This window comes from Oncorhynchus gorbuscha, linkage group LG02 (genome assembly GCF_021184085.1).
Source record: "Oncorhynchus gorbuscha isolate QuinsamMale2020 ecotype Even-year linkage group LG02, OgorEven_v1.0, whole genome shotgun sequence".
NCBI lineage: Eukaryota > Metazoa > Chordata > Actinopteri > Salmoniformes > Salmonidae > Oncorhynchus > Oncorhynchus gorbuscha.
Genome location: NC_060174.1, coordinates 46,877,350 through 46,897,897, shown reverse-complemented (window position 1 = coordinate 46,897,897; position 20,548 = coordinate 46,877,350). Strand labels below are relative to the sequence as shown.

At 44.9% G+C, this 20,548-nt stretch overlaps 1 protein-coding gene across 1 annotated transcript; it reads right to left on the bottom strand.

The window, feature by feature from the left end:
- Window positions 1-1,023: 1,023 nt before the first annotated feature.
- Window positions 1,024-18,915, bottom strand: cnot1 (CCR4-NOT transcription complex, subunit 1). The gene is given in 50 exon segments (XM_046311259.1): window positions 1,024-1,907; window positions 2,117-2,251; window positions 2,371-2,503; window positions 2,582-2,762; window positions 2,974-3,186; window positions 3,280-3,453; window positions 3,549-3,650; window positions 3,753-3,870; window positions 4,080-4,243; window positions 4,458-4,706; window positions 5,043-5,274; window positions 5,524-5,693; window positions 5,850-5,958; window positions 6,075-6,217; window positions 6,326-6,520; window positions 6,657-6,776; window positions 6,910-7,014; window positions 7,129-7,269; window positions 7,363-7,659; window positions 7,748-7,878; window positions 8,211-8,244; window positions 8,246-8,389; window positions 8,497-8,574; window positions 9,188-9,298; window positions 9,437-9,553; window positions 9,656-9,835; window positions 9,953-10,093; window positions 10,518-10,757; window positions 10,912-10,990; window positions 11,082-11,368; window positions 11,475-11,599; window positions 12,065-12,193; window positions 12,283-12,490; window positions 12,626-12,776; window positions 12,975-13,126; window positions 13,236-13,358; window positions 13,473-13,583; window positions 13,585-13,834; window positions 13,951-14,078; window positions 14,184-14,354; window positions 14,440-14,550; window positions 14,656-14,782; window positions 14,918-15,086; window positions 15,197-15,400; window positions 15,546-15,600; window positions 15,701-15,769; window positions 15,950-16,042; window positions 16,330-16,437; window positions 16,745-17,033; window positions 18,757-18,915. Coding segments are annotated over 49 exon segments (7,188 nt in total). The 5' UTR covers window positions 16,847-17,033; window positions 18,757-18,915; the 3' UTR covers window positions 1,024-1,828.
- Window positions 18,916-20,548: the final 1,633 nt, after the last annotated feature.

The following is a 20,548-nucleotide window of genomic DNA, read 5'->3' as shown; positions in this document are numbered from 1 at the left end:
GAAGCCACGTTGGTTCAGTGTGTCATGAATTGTTACTAAATCAGTGTCACCAGCAAAGCACACCCAGTGGTAGTGGTTTCATTGCAGCAATTCAACCATAAAGGACAGATTCAGTTTCCTCTGAAAAGTTTGAGATGTGTCTGTTACCTGAACTCTGAAAAAATAAATTGGGCTGCAATATATTGCTGATTTCTGAGGCTGGTAACTAATTAACTTGTCCTCTACAGCAGAGGTAACTCTGGGGCTTCCTTTCTTGTGGCATCCTCATGAGAGTCAGTTCAATCATAGCTCTTGGTTTCGGCAAATGCACTTGAACATTTGACATTTTCCATATCGACTTACCTTCATGTCTTAAATGGACTGTCATTTCTCTTTGCTTATTTGAGCCGTTCTTGCCATAATATGGACTTGGTCTTTTACTAAATAGTTCTCTTCTGTATACCTCCATACCTTATCACAACACAACTTAAGGAAATAAATTCAAAATTAACAAAGCACACCTGTTAATTGAAATAAATTCCAGGTGACTACCTCATGAAGCTGGTTGAGAGAATGCAGGGTGTGCAAAGCTGTCCAGGCAGAAGGTGGCTACTTTGAAGAATCTAAAATATATTTGGATTTGTTTAACACTTTAGGTTACTACATTTCATAGTTTCTCATCACTATTATTCTACAATGTAGAAAGTAGTCAATAAAAATCCTTCAATGAGTAGGTGTCTCAACTTTTGCATGGTACTGTAATATTCATTTGTACCCCCCCCCAAAATGAAAAAAAAAAAACTTTGAAAGACTTCCATGCCCCTCCGTTCTCAAAACAATGTGCTGTGGAGTAGTAGAACTTCACATTGACAACGCAACCCTGATAGAAACAGCACCGCAACATAGTGGAGCTGAAGTGTGATGAGGCTGCAGCTGTGGAGTGAAATGCTTATCCTTTTACGTATTGTAATTACTAATTTACTATGTTTTACATAAAATGAACAAACAGTCCAAAGTAATTTCTCATCAGCATGAAAACAAAAATGCAGTTCAATTGTTTAATGCGTTAACTACAGTATGCATACATACAGGAAATAAGTAGCAAGAACTAAAGGCAACTATAAAGGACTACAAAATACACACGGACCAATACATTTACAAAACATTCAAAATCCTTACAAAATGGGCTGTATTGGTCCTTTTGTTGTTCTGCAATTTGGATCTTTGTACAAATTTTAAGATTTAATTCGCCATCTTAAATTTTCCACAATTTTACAAGTGCCGGGGAGAACCTCGAACCCACTATTTAAAATGGAAAGACCATTGCCCCCACCACACCCCAAGTAGATCAAAGGAGTGAACCCATGAGAGAATCTAGTGCACTGCCTTTCTTTTCCCACTCAACAAATAAAAAATAAAAAACAGCCCTCTTTATCCACTACCGTTTAAGCCTCTGAATGCAAATAAATCAATCATCAAATATGCAAAAATTAAATCTGTAGGAGGGAGACAGCCAGGGACCTTTGGTAGTGACTGAATGTGTGTGTACACGTCGTCTTTACACGTTAGATCATTTGTTGGACACTACATTCACATATCTGCTCGTACTATCAAGCTCTCCATCTCCCTTTTAATATTTACATCGAAGCATAAAAATATTAAACAGCATGTCCAAATAACTTCTCCATAGCCAGGGCAAAACAAACTCTTAGATCCATGAGCAGCAGTCAAACTTCAAAATCAGCATTGCCAGTTCATCCAGTGCTAACAGTAATGTAGGGGGGCATCTGTGGGGTGGGTTCCAGGGATGGAGGGTTTGGCCCTATTATCTCTCCTGCAGGCTGGCTGACTAACTGGCACCAGTGCCCTCCATCACCTGCTGAGCCTGCTTTTGCCCCATGCAGCACTGAGCCACTGACTGGAACAACCTGAGAGAGAGAGACAGCGTAGGGTGTTTAATCCAAGTCCTTCCATTGCAGCAATTTATCTTAGAATGTGTATGATATTGATTTTATTAAAGCAGAGCATGAACACACATCGTGCTGCTAACTGGTTATCCTCCAGCTACTACTCTGCAGGTGAAGTCATCTCAGCTGAGTGAAAAGCCAACTCTGGTAGAGAGTGAATGAGCACATACTTCTCGATCTCCGGGGCACAGTGTACAAAGTCGTGGCTCCAGAACTTGAAGGCGGGATTCTTGATGAGCTCGATGAAGGTGATGAGCAGTCCCCAGGGATGAGGCCGGTTCACAATCAGCCTCTCCAGAAGAACCCTGCAAAGAGGTGCAAAATCCAGTTAACAAAGACACTTGGAAAGGAAACTGATCCATAAAAATGTAGGTAGTTCCAATGTCTTCAAATGCAATTGTTCTTTGTAGAGAAGCAGATTTACCTGGTAATCTGCTCCTGGATTGCCTCAGTGTTGGCCTCAGCAAACAGGTACAGCATGGTGCAGCTGAAGTAATGGGTGTGGCTGTTTGGGTAGCGCAGCTGATTGGCAATGGCATTCAGGAAGAGATAACGCCCTGGGAACAGAGAATGATGAGAATAACACACAACAACGAAGAGAGAAAACTGTATGCATGCGTGTGCGCTCATCTTACCCTCAGTGTCCAGGTCCACAGCCAGGTTCTGGAAGATGTCCATGTGGGCTGAGTGAGTGATGGTGCTCATGGAGGGGGTGCTGCCCTTGTTGTGGATGTGTGCGATGGCCTGGGTTCCCACATACAGCACCAGAGCGTTGATCAGCTGGATGTTGTAACGGTTGCCTGGCTCATTTGACACCTAGAATAGGTTTGGAGGGTAAAAAGGAGAACAACATGTAAAACCCCCAACACTTGCAATTGAAGGAGACACTCGTTTTATTTCCAGATTGAGTTGCCTGGAACTAAATCTACAGACAGACGCACTGAAAACACCCAAGTACAATGACACTTCCGATACAACGCAAGACAAGTCGACATTTGAACATTTGCGCAAAGACTCAAAACTTAACCTGTTCTAAAGATGTGTCGTTGTGCTGCAAATACTTCCAGGGACCCAGAGTGGCGCCCCCTACCTGCAGATTGCTGCGGAGCTCAGAGAGGAAGGTGACGGGGGAGCGTGTCTTCAGGTACGAGTCCAGATCCTTCTTGAACTGAGAGGGCATCACTCCGGTGAAGTTTGTGAGGATGCGCGGCGCAATGTTGATCTCGCTGAGCATGTCAACCTAGTAGACAAGTGAAAAATAGAAATAAACATTTACAGAAAAAGACCAAACAAATTGCAGTGTAATGAATTTAGAGTTTCTCATCTGCTGTACCTTCAGATTGGGAGTGAAGGGGTCTGGAAGCCTCATGTTGCGTGGGAAGGCACTCAGAATCAGGTTGCGGAGCTGGATGCAGTTGGGTGGGATGACGTCGCAGAAGCCGTAGTGGTAGTCACACAGGAACTCTGGGAAGTCATGCAGTAGGACTAGAAGGACACGCAGGGTACCCTGAGGTCAGAGGAGAAACATTCCGGTCAAATCCAAGTCATAGTCATGTTACTAATGGTGTCAAGGGAAAGAAACATTATGAGCTGTTTCCAAACCTTGTAGAGGATTTGCATAGGTTTGTTAAGCTCAACATTCCTCAGGAAGGGCGCCAGGTACTTGAACAGATCAATGAGAAGTTGGGCATACATGGGCCAACCCTAAGAGAAGATAAAACAGGTTGTCAATGGTTGCTATTCAGTACCAAACACATCCACCCAAACATGGCACCGTCTTGTCACACATCAGTGACTTCTCCTTGCCTTCTGCTGTGGGGTGTGCGCCAGCATCCTGGCGATGAAGATACGGTGAGAGATCAACTCCAGCCAAGCGTAAACAAAGCCAGGGGCTTTGGTAGGCCTCAGGATGTGGAAAGTGTTGCTGTGGAAAAAAATAACAAAATAGAAACATGGAAAAGGTAGACAACTCAGTATAGCTGAGCACCACACATTTACAGTTAAGGAAAGTGAGCTTTAAGACATCCTGACAATCAGTGATAAATACCCCCAGTGAAAACCAATCATAGAATTCTATGCTGTATTCCACAAAGAAACATTAGATCTCCTATGGCTTTTCTAACAGGCATTTACCAGAAGGCGGTGAGGGTCTGGAAGTTGATGGTCTCTAGCACGTGCTCGGGGGCATTGAGCTCGAGCAACAGCATGATGAAGATGCGGTGGTAGGGCAACTGCTGGAACTCAGTCTGCCTCACATCATGGTCCTGGATCAACACTCCAACCACAATACCTAGAACCTGAGAACAGTCAAGGGACACATTGATGAGTCCAGTAATGTAATTTTCCAAGAGCCTTTATCGGAAATCTGTGAAGGGTTTTAAAAGAAAACTCAGAACTATGAACTGCGTTGTCAGTTTGATGATTTCAAATGTACGGTTGTCTTTCCGAGATATCTTTACAAAGCAGAGCTGATTCTACAGACTCCATGGTGAGGAGCCTCCTGATATTAACCTTGTTGAGCAGGTTGATCTTGGTGACAGTGTTGGTGGCCTCTCCGGAGTGCTTGACCAGCAGGGCGATGAGGCGCACAAAGGCATCCAGGTTATGGTAACACTTGGCTCTGATGATGGCGGCGCTGGCCGCGGGGTTGTGCTGCTGCTCGGCCTGGGCGCGGTAGCTAATCTCCACACACATCTCCGTGCACAGCCGGAAGAAACGAGTGATCAGGTCATCGGTCTTCAGAATGCCCTGCTGGTGCATCTGGGGAGGACAGTAAGTACAGTAGTGAGAATGGCCATATACGTCTGGTCATCCATAATAGTTAAAATTGCGTACATTTTACTAAGATAATCTTAGTATGAATATTGATGTACAGTCTCATAACACTGCTGCTGGGTGCAGTAGTTTGGAAGAAAATGGAGTTGCTGCTATGTGCACTGCTCTAGCACTAAGGCCCCACTGTGTCAAGGCCACAACTGGAGCTGTGCTCGTGTTGTGAAGGCAAACAGTGCTCTGACTGGCTTGGAGGAGACAGGTGGTCGTCATAAGGCAAAGACTGTGAAACTAAAATAAAGACAAGTGTGTGCTGTCCTGTACCTGGCCCACAAAGGCAGAGAAGGCCTTGGTGCTGTCCCGGCCGGCGGCTGCAGAGTGGTACAGGTTGACCCATTCCCTCAGCAGGTACTCAGCCTTCTCCCTCAGGCCCGGTGGGTCGTCGTACTCGGATGCCTGGGAGATGCCAGAGTGCATCATAAAGTTGGGTCCTCCGTGGGCCCGGTCGATCATGGCCTCGTAGTTGGAACGGACCACGTCCATCAGCTGAGGAAGCCTTGAGGTAAAAGGACAGATATACATCAGTTAGAAAGAGCTAGAAACGCATGTACACCAACCACACATCTCCAGGGTCGTATTCACAACACACAAAATGGAAAACTGACAGACAAGCACGGGACTAACTGAACTAGTCCATTAAGAAAAGCCCATTTTAGTTTCCCATTTCAAAAGGTTTTGCTAGAGTGTGCACTAAAGAACACGACCCAGACAAAAAAAAAAAAAATTCGGACAGAAAAGGACTTACCCCTCAGGTGCGTTGGCCCTGGAGTGGGCGCTGGTTCGCATCAGAGTCTCGATAGTGTGGAACAAGTCTGCCTCGGTAATGTGGCTCACACTGCGCTCATCCACCAACAGCAGCTTCACCAGCTGCATGGCAAACGCCACCGCCATGTAGTGCAGCCCATTCTCCATAGACTGGACAGAAACACATGGTTGTAAGACACTGACACAGGTACAAAACACACTAAGCCCATTACACAGTTTTATAGAATTGAGACGGACTATTCAGATTGAGTTGTGCACCCGAAAACAAACATCGCAACCCTTAAAGGTGTGCGTAGTGGTGTTTACCTGTGCCAGGTGCAGGTCGTACTGCTGCATGTTGACCAGGTGGTTTCTGATCAGCAGCTCCACAGCCTCCACGTTGTACTTGTACTCATCACGGCACTCAATCAGGCACCTGGAACAGATCAAACATACCCCAAAAGTTAACAAAAATCGATGAGTTGATTTAGTTTTCCATCCCCATTAAAGCCAAAAAGATTCCCATGAGTTGGTTTTATGGGGGATACCAACCTGGTAATCTGCTTGTTGCACCACAGTGGCCCGTATGCCCGGCCGTCCTGGAGGGCTTTGAGCACCAGCAGGTGGCACTCTCTGTACCGCAGAAGCAAGTCGGCATCGGCACCACTGGTAGCATCCAGCAGACCCTCCACAGCCTGGAGCGAGAGAGACAGTTAGTAGAAAAGCTTTTCTACTGAGACCTAAGCTACTTGTCTATGCATGCATGCATTTCCAATGTGGCTGTGTGAGAACTAGTCCCTGACCTTCTGCAGCAGGCCCAGAGCGGCGATGCCATCCCGGGAGTTCCTGGCTAGGGCCACAGCCTCCAGTAGGCTGCGCAAAGCCTGGGTCTGAGGGTTCATGGACAGCGCTGGAGGGATGGCGTGGAGGTGCTGCTCCAGGTCTGCCATGCACTTGTCATAGATCTGAGCCACGTCGTCCGTGGCCCATGCCTGTTGCTGTAATAAAACACAGGAGAGATACATTCATATGGTACTTGAGTAACATCCTTAACCTTAAAATAAGGTTGGGTTATGTCAAGATAGCAGCAAATGCAATATTGGTGAGTTCTCTTCCAGGGCCAAAGAGCCTTACCTTCATGGGCTGGGCAAGGAATCCTGTGGGCTGAGACAGGTCGTTGCTGGGTAGGAAGCCTGGAACATTCCGGGCAAACTCTTCATACACCGCCAGCTGTTTGGGGTCTACGCCTCCAACCTGTGTCAGAAATATCACTCAGTAAATAGTCCAGATGCAAAAGCAATGTTTGATATCCCATTCATGAAATATATATTTTTAAATTCATGTCTGACTATACCAATACTAGGAAAGAAACCAATGGAGTGCTCACCTTGAGTCTGATCTGCTCTGGCATGCGCTCAGCCTGGTAGGTCAGCACAACGGGGTCACAGTAGCGACGGCCCTCCTGACGGGCATGCTTCCTCAGCTCAAACTCCTACAGGAGAGGAAGGGTACAGGTACAACAGTCAGCCATTAGATAAAGTACTGGACAGTATACAGACAAGAGTAGCATCCCAGTGAGAACAAACGTGCCTATAACTAAACTCACCGTCGCCAGCCTCTTGTCCATCTCTGGGCCAGCCTTCTCCACTGCAGTCTTCTGGATGAAGCAGCAGGCCAGCTCACAGTTGTCCTGGGCAACCCTGGCAGCAGCTTCCTCCATCATCTCTCTCTGCTGGGGGGTGGGGGCCTGGAGGGGGACAGGAGCAGTTATAAGCAAGAACACTAATAATATTTTATATAGCTCTTCGTGCATGTGAAATGGGAGAATGAAGATGACTACCCTGAGGGCAGCGGCAAAGCTGTTCTTCAGGTTGGTGGCGATGCTCATGAGCAGGGGCTCCCGGCAGGTGATCATGGCCATGCCGGCGGTCAGGTTGCGCATCATATGATGAGCTGCCACACGCATGCGCGACTCCTCCGAGTCCAGAGCAAAGTCCTTCCTGACGATCTGCTCGCAGGTGGTCATGGCAATCTTAATGGAGCGGTCCACTACGGGGTGGACAAGCTCTTGCACAGCCCGCTCAATGGACTGTCTCACACACTGCTTGAGCTGAGGGTGGGCTTGAAGCAAGGGGATCTGCAGGGAGCGAAGTGTTAGTACCGCCACAACTCAAGACTTACCATGTGTATTCGTCACAAGGTGTTTGAGTGACGGTGCTACTTACGTTGATGTTGATATTGATGTGAGGGGCTAGCCCTGCAAGGGCGTACACATTGATGTCATGATAGCTAAACTGCGGGGTAGGGGGCCCAGTAGCTGAGCAAGTGGTGGTTGGGGCGGGAGTGGATGGTGCAGCTGCAAATGGAAGAAAGTCTCCTGTTGGTTACAAAAACACTATTGTGATTAAAATACAGGGGGAAAAAAAGAGCTCAAGCGCAGCGGCTTGAACAAAACAAAAAAGAAACTGGTTAAATGTTCTTGGCCAAACACTACAAATCCAGGTTGTCATTCTACATTCAAATGATGGAACTTAAGATGGGCTAAAATCTTATTCAACAATTGTGATTTAAATATTAACATTTCAATATACATGATGACATTCAGATTAAACAAACATTTGAAATAAAATTGATAGAAAGATATCCACACACCGACAAGGGGCATCCCAGTTTGAAAGTGCTGGATACCTGTGCTAACAATAGGGATCATTTCTTCAGGGGGGCTTGGCCTCTTTCTTTGGTGCAGAGAGCTGCTCATCCAGACTCTTCAACTTGTCTTTGTCTTTCAGCAGGGTGCCAGGCTTCAGGTCGTTGATGTCCAGTGATAAGTTCTTACACAGCACCTCAATCTCAAACTTTAAGTTCAGCTGTAGTGGGGAAAGAGGCACAATGACAATCAGTATGTGTGAAGTAAAAAAAAAACATGTTAAAAACATGTCAATGCTGGTGGATGAAAGAGAAGGGGTTCCCGGACCTTTAGATCATGTTCCGTATGCAACTCTGCCAGAACATTCATGATGGCCATGGTCCAGGGATTCTGAGGTCGGAAGATCTGAGAAAACATTTAACCTGCTCTTAAAAAACAATGAAATAAGGCATAACAGAAAAGAAAAAAAAAGTGCAAATACATAATTCCAGTGGGCATAAATAATGTACCCAGAGAGCCATTTGGTCCAAAACAATGTTTAACCAAATAGTATTTTTATGGAGCAAAAATAGCACACATACTTTGCGCCTCTTTGCTTCTTCTGGAGATGGGCTATAATACTGCCTATAATGGTCTACATCATCTAGTTCTGGCTGGCTCCCTGTCTGCTGCTGTAGGTATTCTGCCTGGAAGGACTGGCTCCCTGTCAGCTCCGGTAGGTACTCTGCCTGATGGGACTGTGTCAGTCTTAAGCCCATAGTTTCTCTTGACCATGGGACATGACCAGGAAAAACTAGTACCTAGTTCAACTCCAGACCCAAACATATTGTCTGTTGGATTGGCTGTCTCGCTATTCCTGTAGGTCCTGCCTGCCGGGGCTGGCTTTGTCTGTGTTGGGCCTAAGCTCACTTTGTCATTATCACTTTGATAACATTGCTAAAGATGTTCCCTAGAAATTAAAATGTGAATTCAGATACCTATTGATACATTTGAAAATGCTTGTGAGATGTGGTCTTACCACACTACGCAAACTGGATTCCAGGACTTTGGCCACAAACGGGACCACATAGAGTAGCTCCTGCTGCCCCTTGACATAGGCTTCCAACAAGAGGGATTTCACCTCCAAATCCTTAAAAAAAGTTTTACAAAAAAGGCAGGATAAACAACAAAATACCATCTAGGGGCACAGTTACAGGCATTTGGTGGGAGGAAAACAAATGGAAAGTTCTATACAGGTCAACATTTAAAAGTGAGGAAATGTACTCACCGTGTACAGGATGGGCTTGTTTTTAGCCAGAGTGATCATGCCAAGCCAGTGGCCCAAATTCTTCAGTAGGGATCGATCAGAGAAGTTTGCAGCTGCCTTATCAGAGGTAAGGAGAACCTGACACATGGAGAGAAAAGGCTAGTGTTAAAGTAGCTCTCTTAAATGTGATATGAGTTTACACATTTTCCATAAATGTTGTTTAAGTGAATAATCACACACCTTGATGTTTCTGTAAGTTTCATTTAGGACCATTTTGACAAACTCAGGGTTCTTCAGGGTGTCTAAAAAGTTGGAATATAGGCTGTGGAAGTTGGGCTCGATGCTGACCCTTTTCATGACAAGATACTGGGAAACCCAGGGCATAAACTCCTCTTTCACAGTTTCCTTTAACTCCTCGACCTTGGGAGTTGGATGAAAAGACACAAGCATTTGTCAAATTACAGAAATGTATTTAAATTGACCAAAACCAAGATGTTTAATACAGTAAGCAAACAAAAATGTATCTCTACGGCCCACCTTCTGTGTCATGTTGGATTGTGACAGGTTATTGAAGATGAAAGCAATTTTCTCTTGAACATTCTCTGGGGGTTCCACAATCCTCTCAGTTTGGTCTGTTGCTACTAGCAGAGTGTCAATGTTTGTGGTGTTGATGGAAGGCTGAAATTAATAGATTAGAATATAGACTCAGAACAAAATGCTTTACAATCTACTAACCTCCACTTTGGAAATCATTATTTTACACTACCTCAAATTCCCATAAAAGTATTACTTAGTGCATTCTTGCCAAACAATCACAGTATATTAATTATGTCTTCAATTCTCATTCTCTTATACCTGCCCCATTTACTTGAAAAAAAATGTGTTATTTCCTGGCTTTTGTGGGCAAGCGTGCACACAAAAAAGAGCGACATATCGTTGTACAAATTAGGGAACCCGCCTCACGGAACTGTTTAATGTTGCCATTGACAATGAAACTATAGAAACGCAGTAAACAAACACAGAAGCACTAGGTCGCTGGCGTCATTTCACATGGCCAGCTAAAAGCATAGGCATATATGGTACAATTGTCTCAGGTACTCACCGGCACATCCTTCTTGAAGCTGCCAGGGGTAGGTCGGGTGATGGTAGTGGTTTTGGCGACAGTGGTGGTGGCGGTAGCTGTGGTGACCAGGGTGCTGGGCTGTCCAGGCTGGGGGGCTTTGGGAGGCTGAGACTGGGCCTGAGCTTGAGCCAACGCCAGGCTTCCAGGGGTGGTGATGGATCCTTGCATCTTCACTGGAGGATCCCGTGACTGTTGGCCATACTCGATATACTGCACGCACAGGATATTCGAAAGTGCCAGAGCGAGAGACTTATTTATCGTGAAGTAGGATCCGCACCTCTGGCTAAGGTGGTGCGGAGATCAGTATAAAAGAAAAGGTACTTGTACAGATGAACGACAAATTGTCTCACAAATACACAGGAAATCCAATTACCTCTTGCAAATGAAGGGGGAATTGCAGAAAGTGGCCGATCGAGGCCAAGTGCTGACAATATTGGGGATAGTCCTTCAGCCTAGAGAGAGAGATCAAATTACCCTTACAGCAGATCATAGATCATTTGAATCATACATGCACAACATTCTATAGTAACAGCAAGTCCATACCTATTTTTGAATCTATCTAGAGCAGCGATTCCAAAGTAATACATTTTGGATCCAAATGGCTTCCTTAAGGCTTCAAGGACATATCTGAGGGCCAGTCCAAGGGCCATGTAGGTGACAAGACCCTTCTCGATGATCCCCCCGAACAGGCAGGCGGTGATGTGCAGCTCCTTGTCGGGGTACTGGGGGAAGAAGCGGTACTCCTCAAACAAGTTCCTCAGCATACAGTTAAAGACCTCCCGCTCTCGCTTGATGGTGGAGTCCTTGAACCTCTGCAACATCTCCAGCACCTGCAAAGAGGGGCACCATGGCTTAAACAGCTGTCAGCTTGAGAATAAACACCATCACTAGGTCAGTGCCTGAAACAACTGCAGACTATTTTACTCAGGGACTCACCTCATCCACAGACATGGTGGGGTGCGGAGGGTGGTTGTATATGCGCTGGAAGTAACTGTTAGCCTCATCGTCAATCTCCTTACTAAAGTGCTGGTTAGCCTCGGGCCACACCTGAGATAAGTCAGCTGGGAAAAAGGTCAGACTAAATCAAACACTGCCATAGAAAACCCTTTGAAACTACTATTGAAATAGTTACAATCGCAGCAAATAAAACATTTTCCAAGTAATTCAAAACAAGCTTAGGACATTTTTCACTTTCAAACCAATAAACACCACACAAAAAAAACATATGTACAAGGATTGTACCAAAAATCCAAGTTCAAAATCCTGTCAATTAGGAGCATAGGAATTTGCCAATTTGTGTTTAATGGAAGACTGACCTGTATTTCCTCTGATTCAATGTGTGAAAGACACTGTTTTTCTTCCCAGATTGTACTCAATGTTTTTAGATGAGAAATGTTAAAGCATTTGTAATTAACTCCAGTAAAACCACATTACTTCAAGAGCCCATTAGGAGATATTAAGAGAACGTTTTGGGAGGAAATACAGTTAAGGCGCCTAGCACACTCAGTCACACCACCACCACTTACAGGCCTTCATCTTACTCTGCTGAAAGGTGGTCGGATTCAGGCCCGGTGTGCTCATCTTCCTCGTCCCAAACGGATCGCTGCTCACCGCTGGCATTCCAAGACCAGAACCAATGCCTGATCCCAGCGGACCTAGACAAAAGAAACACACGTGTAGTCCTCCATTATATTGTAATCAAAACACTATGAAATTATCTCTATGGCAGTTTCTCTACTCATACCTGTGTTACCTAGCTGTGAAGAGAGGCTTCCAATCCCCCCAAACGGTGTGCTGGGGTTGGGGTTGGACAGTGGAGGGAAGGCCTTAGCTGGGGACTGGGGGTTGCTGAAGGCAGAGCCCAGCGGGGTAGGGAAGCCCTGCATGCTCTGTGTGTGAGAGGTGGCAGAGCTGCTCAGGTTCAGTGAACCCATGGCTGTCAGGGGATCCATCTAGAACACAGATGGAACAAGTGTAAATTCAGGGGATGATGAAAGTACAATGTTTCTAGCCGATACACATTACCCAATAACAGTGTTAGAGAACATAGATGCAATGCCCTTCACCTGGAGAGGAGACACCGATACCTGCACAGGGGAAATGGCGTCTAGGCTGCTGGTGCTGGGAGCACGTCCCTTTGGCATGACCCCAGGTGGTGGCTGGCGGGCTTTGTTCATGACGTTGCTACAGTTGGCAACCATGGTCAAGATAGTCTCAGAGAGCTCTTGAGACACACTCCTGAAAAATACATCAATTATTTAACTAAATGACCGTGTTTAGAAAGATAATTGATTTTAAGTTCATGTTGTATTATGGAACCTAGACCTTTTGGCACAACCATTTAATATGATTGAAGTAATGAAAGGGAGCATACCAGTCACAAATGTGATCATAGGTCTAATGACTCAACCTCTGATGGAAACACGGAAAACTCACCCGGCACAGGACTGCAGACAGCCCAGCATGGTAGCCATCGTTTCCGGGGGGAGCTGGGCGCTTTTGGGCTGGTCCTTCTCTGGGGCCAGACCACCCATAATAGAGGGACAACGCCTCTTCAGGAACGTTACACATGCCTGGATGAAGGGCTCCTAGAACGGCAAACAGGTAAATAACTGTCATACACTATATCCAAGTAACCTTTGTAGCAATGTGCATGTATAATTGTTGTAAATTAAAGGCTCAACTCACGCCACCCACCCCGTGCTCTCGGATTTTGTCAGTCAGCCATTTGTCAAGTTTGAGGTATTCACGGCGAGAGGCAAGTGCAGCAAGGTCAATAACAAAGGCAAATGGAGTACCATTTAGCAGCATTGAAAGAGACTGAAAAACAAGAGGAACAGTTTGGATTTTGCAACACAAAAAGTTTGCAACGTGGCCTTGTACAAAACTATATCAAAGTTGTCATATTTCCTTAAGAGCAGCCCTGATATCTACCTTCAAGTCCTGGGCCACATCCAGGATGCGGGACAGCTTGGCCTGGTCGTACTGCTCTCCTCTCATGTACCACTCTGCCATCGAGTGCATGATCAGCTGGCGGATAGAGGGGGGACTGGCCCTGTCCGTGCCACGCGTAGTGCAAGATGATGGCGGAGTTGGGGTGGTTGCCCAGGAAGATGGGCATGAGGGTGGAGATGAGCTCGTGGCGCAGGGTGTGCCAGGAGGTGCTGATCTGCAGCAGCGCCAGCACCAGCATGTCAGGACAGTGTTTGATGGGGAAACTGAAGAGCTGCTTCACCTGCTCGTACTGGCCCACCTCAGAGAGGCGCAGGAGGCTCTCCACCAGGTCCAGGCTCTTCCTGTGCGGAGAAAAATCACAAACAAAGACCATCAGAAATGGCATGACATTTGACTAATAATTCATGTAAAGGAGTATCTGGAACTGTGGCGGTCAGGAGGGCTGTGTTTCACGCACCAGGTGGCTATCTCCCTGTTATCGTCCTCGGGTGGCGCCTTCAGTATGTCGATGGCTACGGTGTGGCAGGGATAGTCAGCGAAGCAGAACACATCTGGGCTCATGAGGGAGTGCTGAATGAATGACAGCTGGAAAGGAGGGGAGTGAGAAAGGTCAGGAGGGCTGAGGAGGAAGTCCAGCGGTAGGACAAGTGTGTGGTCATTTTTACACAACTATGATCCCCTCTTCCTTACCTGTCCCTCAGCATGCTTCCAGGGCCGGTAGATGAGGTCGACAGGGAACACTTCCATACCCAGGCCCCTCTGGATCCCATACACCACCATCTGAAGTCCCTTACTGTCCCGGATCATAAAGCCAGGGTGATCGAGCTCGTAGGTCACCTCTTTGAAGTTCAGATTGGGGTTCTTAAATACAAAAAGGAAATGTTATGTACAAAGTATAAGAATGGCCAACTGAAGGGGAATATCAAGTAATTCCACTATAACTTACAACTTCTTTGACCACGTCAATCAGAACTTCTACATTCCAAGTGTGGGCCTGAGAACCATCACTTTTGTCCTTTCCATCACTCCAAATGCCACTGCCGGGAGCAGAGATGGACTGAGGAAGATGTAAAGAATGCATTAGTATATAAAGAACAGTTACAGGATTCTTTTTACAGAGCTTTGAGAAGGTTTATTAAGTTACTATCAAGTCATCCCTCACCTGTAGGGGGATTCCATCAGACAAGCCAGAGTGGGTACGAGCCATCATCCCCAGGACCCTGGCCACCTGGCTGGCAGTAACCTCTCGTACCCCATACTGCAGAATGATGTTGCGGCATTCATCAAGGCTGAGAAAGAGCAAAACGGTTCATTAACAGGGGTAACGGTCATTCAATTCCTTCTGTTGTGGTGGTCATGTATGACACGAAAAAGGACTCAATAAATTGAATTTGTCATGGGAATTTCCGTTACTAAATAATCACCTTGCACAAAAGCCATAGCCAACTTCCTGCATGAACTCTGCAAGAGAACTCTCCATCATGGTCTTGGCTAACTCTCCCGAGTCTGGCAGAATCCTGTCCATCAGAATGTCCCGTTTTTCAGGGTACAGCAGCGGTGCAAGCACCACAGGGCAGCGCGCCTGCGGGAAATCTGAAACACAGACAGCGTTTAACTGATAGGGCAAAAATGTTGTGAATGAAGGAAGAGTATATTACCTCTGGAAATAATTTACATTTTCCGTCAAGTAGCACGTCCCTCACCTCTGCACAGTGTCTTGAGGAAAGCGTCAATCTGCTCTTGTCCGACGCCACTGGCTCCCTTCTGGCCAAAGAGAAGATGGGAGAGGAGCAGGTGCAGTACCTCTATGGCAATATCTTGGAAGCCACCTTCCTGGTTAACGCCAAGGTCAGCGTCCACGTACGAGCGGAGGAGATCAGGGAGCTTTTGTTTGACGAACTGCGCGGCTAAAAACAGATGGGAAAATATTAAAGAAATACTTGCTTAGATACCGTAATTACAGAATAACTTGAGCCCCCCCAACACACAGATAAAACATTGCACGTTTTCAAGTCAGCTGGTATAGTCAAAAGATTAAATATAAAAATTTACCAAAACCACGAAGGTCTGCGTTGCACGAATTGAGCAAAGCAAGGCCAAATATCACCTTGGGGGGAAAAAGACATTATTTTTTACTGCAATAAATGTTTTTATCTGATAACATACGTTTCCATACAGACTTAATTCTCTCGAACATAACTACTTACTTCTTGAACCTTGCTTAGCTTGAGAACTTTACTCAACTGAGTGAACAAGTGGGCCGACGGCTTCAAACTCTGAAAATGATAAAGGTTGAGAAAACATTCAACAGTTATTCTGACGCAGACAGTAATTTTGGGACATGAAGCAAGGCATAACTTGGACCCACTCCATCACTGCAGAAAATGTACACTGTCTTTGATTTGCAGAAATCTTTTACAAAGGTGAGTGAGAAAATAAGCACATATGCCTCCTACCTTCTGGTAGTGCAAAGGATTGTCGATGGCGTAGCAAAGTGTTGAAATAAAATTAGGCTTTGAAATCAGTGAAACACACTCCTGGATCAGAAACTGTATCACGGGCAAGTGGACAAACAAAGGTAAAAGGGAGAGGGAACATAAAATAGGTTAAGGACAAAATAGGAATGCAGAGTCAATTTCTAAAACAATAAGGGAAGACAAACTGACAATATCAATGACGATTAGGAAACCTACACAGTGGTGCGTTCAGAGTTCACATATTCCTAGAGCTGTGATATCTAAGCATTTTCCAGTTCATAAGAGACCATTAATCCTCAGAGCTAAATCAGTTGAAGTCTAGCCACTGGTATAATAAGTGTTACTAATCAAAAAATTACCTGATGAAAATCTTTGCCACTGCTTTTACCATCACCACTGAAATCCACATGGGAGAAGAGACAGCGTAATAAATGCCTGTCCGCCTCAGGGCCGTGACGATTCACAATCTGTTGGGACAGAAAACACATTCACCAAAAGAACAGGTTGGCTGGCACTGCCAAAATATTATTGACAAGATAACTCAGACCTAATGCAATTCTGAACCACAGAATTATATTTGTTTTACAATCATTTCTGAAATGTGATATCAAATAAAAATGTGTCTATCTACATCATCAAATCTACTTAGCTATAGCCCTGAAAAACTCAAAATTTGTGAAAAATGTGTACTGTTTTGTAGTGTCCCAACTACAAAACAGGAAATACAACAAAAGAAAAGGACAATTTGTGAGCATAATACTACATGCTACTCACATGCTGTATTTCCTGCTGGCTGGCTCTGTAGTTTTTTTTTGTTAAATTGTCCACCAGGTAGCTGATTTGAGACAAAGCCAGCGAGAGCGAGTCAAGATTCATTGCTGGTTGGGGCGGAAGCAGGCGGCCGTGCCCGGCGCAAAATCACCATTATTCCCCTTTAGTCACTTCAGTGATAAGATACTTCTGCCCCCCCCCAGGTGTGAAATGTCTGTTTTAAAACAAGCTTCGTCTGTCAATGGATCTTGATACAAGGTAAAGTCCCTCAGTGCAAAATCAAGTTCAGCATCTGAAAATAGCCAAGAGAGAAAAGTAGTTAATACAGTTGCAATCTGCAATACAGTTCTACATATAGAAACAGTGTGGTAAATTGTTCCAAAATAATGGAGCAAATACTACACACTTATATGATCAACTGGGTTTGTAAATACCAAAAGCGCATAACGACGTACAACTGCCATGGGTAATTAACCCCGTTGGGCCTACTACTCACCTGGAGTAATCCTGATTCATACGCCTGCGCAACACTAAACAAAACAGAAACATAGCTAGCTACCTTTAAACTGACAGGTAATTAAGTCACCATGACAGTTTGCACAAACAAATGATAAATGTTCGCCAAAACTCTTTCCCAACGTCGCTCTCGTATCAGTGTCACGAGAGTCGGGCCTTGACTTCTGCACACCCACTACTCCCAGTTCAATCAGCATCGTGTGAGCTGATATTTATGCGGATGATTAACTATCTTTATGTTCTACACTTGCAACACATGGTTAACCAATCAATAAACAAGCTAAAGTCGTTGTGAATTTGTTTACTTTATTTGGCTAGCTAATGCTAGTTATAGTAATTACAAACGTTAGATATGTTTTCAGTGTCCTAGCAATAATGCAAATAGTCAGCTACTATAGCTTAGCGAGACAATACTAACGGCAACTAGCTAGCTAAATTAACAGTAGCTTGCGTGTGTGTAATCTAAAAACATTTTTTTTCCCCGTAACCGTCCACGTAGCCGGGTTAACGTTAACTGGCAAAAATAAGGTTAGCTAACAGATAACTAACGTTACCGCTAGCTATCTTGGGCAACATAACTTGGCTCACGTTAACTAATAATACCAACGGTCACGTTAGCCATGATTGCTAACTGAAGAATTGACCTGACCACACACTAGCAAGTATAATTTGTTAACGTTAACCATCTGACAGTAACAAGCTAACTTACCCACTGAGACAAAGAGCTAGCCAACTAACGGTAGCTAAGCACATTTTGCAGCTAACTTAGCTAGATGTGACCAACGTCAGCCAGGCTACAGACAGTAACGTTAACTCTCAGAAGGCCGTAATGTTAGGCTGTTTTCTGTAGCTGGCTGGTTAATATCTGGTACCGCTGCAAATCCAACAATTATATACAGTAAAACCTAACGTTAGCTCACTGATCAATTTAGTAGCGAGCGATTATGCTATTGTCCATGAAAATAGTCAATAAAATATATAGTTACAGTACTAAGTTACTAGTATTACTGAGTAGTTCGTTACGTTAACCGAATGCCTAGCTAACTAATTAGCTAAATGTAGCTACCGTTAGCTAACTGGCTAGGTACATGACCTAGCCATGTATGGCTAGGTAGCGCTAACGTTAACTAGTTATAGTACTAGCAAAGATACACTAACGTTACTAGTAGTTAGCCAGATCAGACGTTGGCGTGAACATGTCGTTGTCAATGTGCACCATCTACGGGATATACATAATTACCGTTAACGTTAGCTAACTTAAATATGACTGGACATTTTTACTAGAAAACCAACTCTGCTTTTTGACATGGGACCATCAAACATAGCTAACGTTAGCTGCAAAGACAAGTTCAGCCAACGCTAGCCAGTTTTTAATTTTCTTAGCGAACGTTACAGTAGTTAGCTATGACGCCTAACGGCTAGTTGCACAATTGCTATCTTACTAATGTCTTAATTCGAATAAATATCCCCGATTGTTAAAAAACACATATCAAACTTACCATGGTTTCTAAAATGTATTTGTTATGTTCATTCCTTTTGGTTTCTGCGCCCAAACTTGATTAATTAAAAGGGTTGCTCTCCTTCCAGTTCGGTTAAATTTTTCAAAATAAAATGGCGACTGTCATCTCCGCGCGCACACAGTGCAGTCTGCACTTTAGTGCTCGAGCCCGGGCTCGCGACGCCATTGTGTTGTTCTTCTTCTTCTTCGGTGGAGTTTAACAACATCCAATATGTTGCATTACCGCCCCCAACTGAACTATAGTAAAACCCATTACACTTTGTCATTCAAAATGGAAAAAGGGGAAACAATAAAAAATGCATATATTTTTTAAATCACCCTACACTCATTATTAAAACCCAACAACATATTCCACTACTTTAAACCTATCTGATCCTACTCCAGGCCACTGACTTGAGAGGACGGACACTACCACTCAACACATCCTGTAACTCTTCTGAAGTTAAATCTTGTACCCCCAGGTACTTCTCTGCAGCTGCCACCACAAAATCTATTTTATGTGACTTATGCCTCGATCACACTAACAGCTTATTGTACATTAATTTCTAATGGAACTCTGCGTTTGCCTTGCAGCATTGCGTTGCAGAGGCAGTTGCAGTGCGTTCTGTGTGGTGCATACCTTGTATTTAACATATGCATCAAACTGTATGCGTAGACAGCTTGACAGAAATGGTAGCAGAAGGTAAATGTTGAACTTTTGTTGCACACAAAGATGATGCTGCGTACCATTTTGTACAATGTGATCAGTGTGATCAAGCCGTTACATCCATCTCTGCGGCATAGTTGGTAACCATTTCTATGAACACTAAGAAGCTAACCTTACTGAAACATATCACTCATTGGCCTATCCCTATGTTCTAGCACAGACCTAATATTCACAGGGTTCCTCTCAGAATCTCTTACCCTTGAACCTCCCTCTACTTTCTTCACTGCCTCAGCATGCGGAATCTTCTGCACTACTCTGACCCTGGCCACCTCAACCTGCCTCTCTGACCCTGGCCACCTCACCCTGCCTCTCTGACCCTGGCCACCTCAACCTGCCTCTCTGACCCTGGCCACCTTAAACTGCCTCTCTCTCAGTTGACACACACAACTTTTCCTACCGAAACTTAACATTATTCTGTCCCATGTCCTCTTGCACACTTCCCAAATCTTGGATTCTCCCTCCTACATACTGCTGTGACATGCCCATAAACATGACACCTGTAAGACTGCAGTGGATTCAGCACAAAAGCTCTAACAGCATAACTCATATATCCTAACATTACTTTATCAGGTAAATCCTCTGAATCAAGCTCAAAGAACAGACTCCCCTCTGTTTCACCACGCTCCCAACTGGACCTGCGTCGCACCAAACGATGGGAGTCACAAACACCAGGAATCTGCAACTTAAATTGCTCCACCTCCACACTTAACGCCACCCCAGTAATCACTTCTTTCAATGGTGCCCTGTACCTAAGTGCATAGTAAGATACTTTCCCCAAGTTGCGTCGTACGGTGTGCCTGCTCCCTCTGATCTGAAGAAACACAAACAAACATCACAAGTCCACTTTGGGTTACCTTCGCCGACTCAACAGCACCCACCCTCTTTTCCACCTAACCTTAAACCACCCATGGATCAGACAAAAGGCCTGGTTCCACCCTCTAGAAAAATCTCACTCCCACTGGGCTAAACATATCTTTATCATAACCATGTCCATCAATGCAAGGCTTTCCAACACCAATCTTCCTCAACATACCCTCTCCCTTGTTATTGCTAGCTTCAACAGATT